Here is a 7,526-nt window from a genome sequence, read left to right as displayed (position 1 = left end):
CTACTCTCCTCCAAAGCGACTTGGCGGTAGCATAACTCGATTATACCTGGTTACGTACAAGTTGGATGTTCCAGGTCTTACAACAGGCTCCTCCTCCTTTTCGATTGGTCCATTCACTGACTCGTCATTCGTTTCAATGCCCGTGTTGTCATTGAGCTGTGCATCAGCTTTAATAGAATTGCTTGCGTCGTTTTCATAGTCGTCGAAAGTGTACTTCAACAGCTGATGACTCCTTCGCTTGATAATTCCTAGCTCCTCCGAAACACACTCGTACAGCACAGCACCAATTTTCTTAGTTATCTTTGCTCGTACCCATAAAGGTTTCTTTGGATTACGGTAGTCTCGGACATAAACCGTTTCTCCTAATTCGAAATTGAAATTCTTCTTCTTAACGTTGAGATCTTCAATTGTCTCACGGTGTCGTCTCTCAGAATTAGCCTTGAGCTTATCAAACCGACATCGCATCTCCCTACCGAACATTAGCTTGTATGAGCTCTCTCCGGTTGTAGCATGATGAGTGGCACGATACATCTCCAGGAATGAGTTCAGCTGCCACGTCACTGACTTTCGCTTGAACGCTGAATCTGATGATAACTTTTGCAATGCATTTTTTACAGTTTTTACCGCATTTTCAGCTGTACCATTGGAACAGGGACTATACGGCGCTGTTGTCAAATGCTTGATACCATGGTTAGTGCAGAAAACTCTGAACTCCTTTGATGAAACGGCAGTTCCGTTATCGGATACCAGTGTTCCAATGGCTCCGAATTTACTTGCAAACTCCGCAACTTTCTCGATAGTTTCCTCCGAGGTTAACGAACGTACTGCATACGTCTCGATCCACTTACTGTAGCTATCGACCAACACGAAATATTCAGCTCCACGGAACGAAAAATGATCTACATGTACACGATCGCAAGGTGCGCTAGTAAGACGCCAGGGAGATATTGGATCGCTTCGCTCAGGTCGGTTCTGGATACACAGATCGCACTTTTTACCAATATCCTCAATCTCTTTATTCAGTGATGGCCACCAAAAATATGATCTGGCCAAACACTTCATTTTCACTATTCCAAGATGGACCGAATGAAGCTCGTCCAGCAAAAATTTTCTCAGTTTGGCAGGAACCACAATGCGGTAACCCCACAACAGAACTCCCTCCTCAACGCTTAATTTATCTCGTTTACGATAAAAAAAACTTTCAATTCTTCCTCCTGAATAGTTTGCGGCTCCTGAATAGTTTAGTCTGCTGAAATGTTCTGGTTTCCTTTCACGTGAGGTATTTCGTAATCACAATTCGACAAGAAAACCGCCCATCTCTGCAAACGTCCAGACGCCGTTTCTGGTACACCCTTAGAGCTGAACAGACTAGTCAAAGGTTTGTGGTCTGTCGAAAGCTTAAAATGTCGGCCATGCAGAATTTTTTTTGAATTTGTTAACTCCATAATAAATGGCCAAAGCTTCTTTATCAATCACCGAGTATCCAACTTCATGTTTTTTAAATACCCTTGAAGTAAATGAAATGGGTCGCTCAGTCTTGTCAGGATACTCTTGCACAATCACAGCACCGATGCCTTCATTTGATGCGTCACAGTAGAGTTTTATCGGTAATTCCGGATTATAATGAGCCAAAACTGTATTTTCCGAAATTAGTTTCTTTGCCGCTTCAAAAGCCCTCTGCCGATTGTCTGTCCAAGAAAATTTCGTTTTGTCGTTCAAAAGCTCATACATCGGCTTCAAATAATGCGCCAAACTTGGACAAAACTTGGCATAATAGTTTGCTAGACCGACAAACGCTCGAATTTCCTTAACATCTTTCGGGGGTTTGACATCCATTATTGCTTTTACCTTCTCTGGATCTTTGTGTAAACCATTCTGATCAATAATGTGACCAAGATAGCTCACTTCTTGCTTAAAAAACTCGCATTTTTGTTTGTTGAGTAAAAATCCAGCTCCCTGAAGACGTGTTAATACTTCATTCAGGTTTTCCAAGTGCTCTGTCACGGTTGCGCCCGAAACTAGAATATCGTCCAGGTAGATGACTGTACCACGACAGCCTTGAAGAACTTTCTCCAATGTCGCTTGAAAGATGGAACACGCCGTCTTCGTTCCGAAAGGAAGTCGATTCATCCAATACACACCTCGATGCGTGCTCCAGGCCAATAACTTTCTTGATTTATCATCCACCTCCAATTGGTAATACGCGTTCTTCAGATCAAGTTTCGAAAAATATTTTCCACCCTGCAGCGCCGCAAAAATCTCGTCAATAACCGGGAATGGATGACGATTGTCCACCAGGAACGGATTGACAGTGATACGATAGTCTGCACACAGTCTCAATTATGAATCCTTCTTAAGAACAGGGACCAGCGGTGTGCCCCATTCGGCTTCTGATGATGGCGCCACAGAAATAATGCCCAATTCTTCTAGTCGGTTCAGTTCCGCTTCCACTTTCTCCTTGAATGCGAATGGAACTTTTCTGGGCTTACAAAACTTCGGAACTGTTTCATCCTTTAAAGACAAATGTACCTTGCTATGTTTGAAACAACCGAATTCACCTTTGAAAACTGCAGCGTATCTGCTCAATAACTGCTCCAACTGAATCTTGTAATCAGGCTCCTTTTCCGAAACATGACAAAAGTCAATTTTTAAATTCCAACGGCTCATGGTCTGCCGCCCCGGTTGTTTAGTTCCTTCGAACACGTAAATTTTTTCCTTGGATACGTAATTTTTGTACCGCAACTCAGCCATAAATGTACCAACTGCTCTGAATCCGGATCCGTTATAGCAAACAAACTCCTCTTCTGCATCAGTGTTCAATGTTAGCGAAGAAAACATCTGATCGTACAGATTCTTTGAAATAGCGTTAATTGGGCTACCACACGCAAAAGTTGAAGTCTTGTACAATCATTGTGTCTTCCCGATTCGCACAAATGTTGCACTTAAATCGCACAATAAATGTGTGAAACGCATAACGCAACAGTTGTACTGCGAATACATTGACATAGAATGGAATCAGAATATATATCATATACCGACACTTTATTTCTTACGTCGAGTGTATTAGTGACTGCTACTCATGGAACAGTGCAAGCAGCAAGTGCAGTGCAAGCGACGAGAGAAATTTCTCTCTCGCTCGTAGAATTTCGTCATATGCGGGTTGCTCTTTCGCTTCTCTTTCGGTTCGGATTGCGACGCGCAGGGCGATATCTCTTTGTTTTACGAAATGAGCGAGACAGAATGGTTTTGCTTCTCGCTCGCTTTGCAATGCTGCTTGAACTGTTTAGGTGTAGTAGTTTGGAGCTGCCGAATACATTGGAGAAACGCTAGAGCATTAATTGCGTTATGCCCAACACGCAATCATTGTACTGGTTCCGAATTACATCAACAATTGCTCTGAAAACGCACAATTTTGTACTGGTTTCGCACCATCCAACTTTTGCGTGCAGTATCGACTTCGAAACAAATAGGCTTTCCATTAACATGAATACGCACCATAACTGGTGGGAGCACATCGAGTTTGTTAATCTCAAGATGACTAACCCTCGTACTCCGTTTCTGACCTGGCGGTTTCTGTTTGCTCTTGGAAGACTCCGTTTCCTTCATGGGACACACCTTTGCTAAGTGTCCTTTTTTGCTACACAGTTTGCATATATAACTTTTGTATTGGCATTTCCGGAAATCATGATCACCTCTTCCACAGGCAAAGCACTTCGAGTCACTCTTCTGTTTCTTCTCCGCTTCCGGCTGTATCTTGTGTACTTCCAAAACGCCGCGCTGATGAAGAGTAGATTCTTTTTTAAGCGCGATTTTTTGTAAATTTTCGAACGTAGCAGTTGCATCCTCTTCACAAACTCGTTCAAAAATTGGTCCACGTCGAAGACCAACTACGAACAGATTTTTGACAAATACATCCAAATCAGCACCGAAATCACAATGCCAATTTTTTTAATCGTGTGGACCATTCCATAATCGATTCTGCTTCACCATGCCGGGCTTCAAAAAACCGTGCTCGCTCTCGGAACACAATCAGCGTCGGGGTAAACCGCTGCTTCAGCAATTCGCAGATTTCGTCAAACTTTTTGTCTTCTGGAAGCTTTGGATAACACAAATTTTTCACTGTTTGGTACACCTCCATGGAAACTGCCGTCAACAGGAAAGCTGCTCTTCGTTTATCGTCCTCTTCTTCGATTTCATACGCCACAAAAAATCTTTTCAAGCGTTCTTCGTAGAGTGGCCAGGAATCTCCTACGTTAAATTCTGGAGGCTTGACAAAATTCATCTTTCTTTCTTGACTTATTCTCGTCGCCAGAAATGTGGTATTTTAAAAGACAACTGGTTCTATTGAACTCTATAATAAGAATGAATCTTTATTAAAAATTTATTTAACTACGTTTGCTACGATTCAGTCAGCTCAAATCAACGCCATGCTTCAACGCCACGCTCTTTGGGATATTCTTTGACGCTACGCTTCACTGTGCAGGAATGCAATATTGCCCCGTTCATCTTAACAACATGATTATTGGTGGGTTTGAGAAAAGAAACTCTTGGTTCATGAGGAAAAATAATTTATTGTGTTTTCGATGTAATAGGAGAAATCTTCCATTTCTGCAAATATGAAGAAAATATATCTGGACTTTTTTGCAGCCTAATTTTTCATTTTACGGAAATGCTTGTATCGTCACAAAACAGAGATTTATCACATCATGGTGGTAAATCAGGCAAATCAGAAGTAAAAATATTGTATATGGGCCCAAGATACTTTCTTGAGATACACCAGCTCTAACAGGCAATCTATCAGGTTTGCTATTCAAATAGTAAACCTAAAGAATGCGGTCTGTCATGTAACTTTGTATCATTTTTGTGACGTCAAGAGGAAGACGGAAATTGGACATTTCAGCTATCAAACTATCAAACTCTTATTGCAAACACTGTCGAATGCCTTTTCTATGTCTAGAAGAGCAGCTCCAGTGAAATAACCTTCAGATTTATTAATACGAATCATATTAGTTTACTCTAAGTTACTGATGAGTAGTAACAATTACTAAGTCGAAAGTAACAATTACAAAAGTAATGCATTGTTGTTGCCAGAAAGGATTGAGTAACACAGATAAACTTCCTTCGAAATCTGATTGATTCAAACTCTAACTAATTTATTTTGAATGTTTAATCAAGAGTGGAAATTATTGAATGTATTGCGTAACACTCATTAGATGTCCGTACATGAATAAATTATTATAACCACAAACAAGATTTTTTTTTCCAATAATTTAAAAAAATAATTCTTCCTATGTATTTTGGCAGCACTGTCGCACACGTATGAAAGCAAACTGTCAAAAAATATGGTGGGTTAATGTCAAATTCGTTTTTGCGATGGAGCAATACTCGGACTCCACTTTTCACCTTCTAACTCTGGGCACGGTGTAGTACTGCCGCGAAAACAAGTTCATAAGCGTCAATGAGCACTTTGATGCACACTTCTTTGTTGTTGCACTTATAAACTGTACAGTCCGGTTTGGTGAGAAGTGCGCAATATCTCTCCAGCGAACAGTTTTGTAGATTAGGCTATTAAAATTGCTCATTGGGACTCCCTGATGAAGTGACAGACGCATGATATAAATTTATTCCTCTGTCCCTTTTACATTTTAAATTATTATTATTTTTTTGCCTTTCTCCTGGATAGGTATAGAAATCACTGGCAAAACCAAAAGTATAAAAGTGATCCAAAGGGTCGAATGGCTTATATCACTCGACTAAGTTCGACGAGCATTTTCTGTATGTGTGTGTGTATGTGCAACTTTTCAATCTCATTCGACTTGCTTAGAGATGTCTGGACGGATTTTCACAAAATTATTCTTAAATGAAAGGTCTAGTTGCCCTATAAAACCCTATTAAATTTGATTGTAATCGGATCTTTATTTTGTATGTTATTTATCAAAATGTGAAAATCACGAAAGTTTCTGTCGAAGAAACTACACAACCGATTTCAACAAAATTAATTTTAAATGAACAGCCCGAACCTAGAAAACCCTTAACTTTTGAATTTTATGAAGGGTAGACATGTGGTTCAAAAGTTATAGAAAGAAACGTATTCTGAAGACTGTTTAATTTCATTCATGTTTCTCAGAGATGACTGGACCGGTTTTCATAAAATCAGTGTTATATGAAAGGTCTAGTTGCTTCATAAAACCATTTTTTTTTGCAATCGGACTTTTACTTTCCCCGTTATGTTTCAAAATGTGAAATCTAGTTATGAAAAAAAAAACATATTCCGAAGACTACTTAAACTCACTCACTTTCCTCAGAGATGGCTGAACCGATTTCCAAGAAATTTTTGTCAAATGAAAGGTCTAGCTGCCTCAAAACACCCTATTGAATTTTACTGTAGTCGGACTATAACTTCGTCCGTAATGTATCAAAATGTGGAAACCACGAAACTTTATTATCTCAGAAACTACGCAACCGGTTGAACAATACGGATAATAGATGAACGGGCTAGTGAAGGGTTAACTGATGAATTTTATAATGATTCAACACGTGGTTCAAAAGTTGTGAATAAAGTCAGATTTGAAACAGAATAAAGTCCTACTACAAATAATTGAATTTAATATGATATTTTATCGAATGATATTCAATCGAGTCTACATATAATGGAGTCCAACCTAAATATGAGTACAGTGACGTTTCAAGTATGAAACATGTTTATTTCATGTTATTTGCATGTGTTATTGTATGTTCATATGTGTTTGAAAGTTACGTTTAAATATTCGATGAAGTTTTACTGCTGGCTACCAAAAATTTGTTTTTGAGAGTGATAAATACATCCAGCAAATTTTATCAAGGTATATTTTTTTCTGGTGTTCCTGTTAATACAACAAATAATAACCCGATCAAACGATTATAACAAACGGGTAACACAAATATATCTGAACAAAGCCTGTAATATTCTCGATATGCCAGATCGATAAAAAGTACAGAATTATATCAAATTCTGTTATGATACACTTGAATGTTCAAAAATGTGTTTTTTTTTAAAGCATATTTATAACAAAATTTGTTATTCAATTGACAAAATATTGTACATTTTTACTTATTCTGATCTTTTTCTGCCAAAAACCTCACAAAACTTGCTATAGTTTGTAATAATCAGTAAGTAATTTTGATAGGAATTTTTATATTTTAACTATTAACGAGATCAAGTTAAGAATACAAGTTGATACAAAAAGTTCGTAACAAAATATCATGATTTGTTATAATCCTGATATTTTTGACTGATCGGGAAGTTTGAATTAGAAAGCATGGGTATCACCGCTAATTAAATTAATTTGATTTTTTTATTCAAGACTCTCACAACTACTGCAACTCGTTTTAAGGAGCTACGCTAAAGCTTTGTAAAAGATCCTATGCAAAATATATCATTGATTAAAAATCACATGGAACTCATCAAAAGTTTGTTTTGAAAACCATCAACACGATTTCTTCTCGTTATAACGGGTTTGACAGTGCGGAAGTTATTTGCGGATCTA

General features: G+C 38.4%; 1 protein-coding gene across 1 annotated transcript; it reads right to left on the bottom strand.

The window, feature by feature from the left end:
• On the bottom strand, positions 1 to 1,062 carry LOC129729151 (uncharacterized protein K02A2.6-like). The gene has a single exon (XM_055687634.1). The coding sequence runs from the start codon at positions 1,060 to 1,062 to the stop codon at positions 1 to 3; it is 1,062 nt and encodes a 353-aa protein (XP_055543609.1).
• Between the last annotated feature and the right edge of the window lie 6,464 nt (positions 1,063 to 7,526).

This window comes from Wyeomyia smithii, chromosome 3 (assembly GCF_029784165.1).
Source record: "Wyeomyia smithii strain HCP4-BCI-WySm-NY-G18 chromosome 3, ASM2978416v1, whole genome shotgun sequence".
NCBI lineage: Eukaryota > Metazoa > Arthropoda > Insecta > Diptera > Culicidae > Wyeomyia > Wyeomyia smithii.
This window is presented reverse-complemented; position numbering and strand designations above follow the sequence as displayed.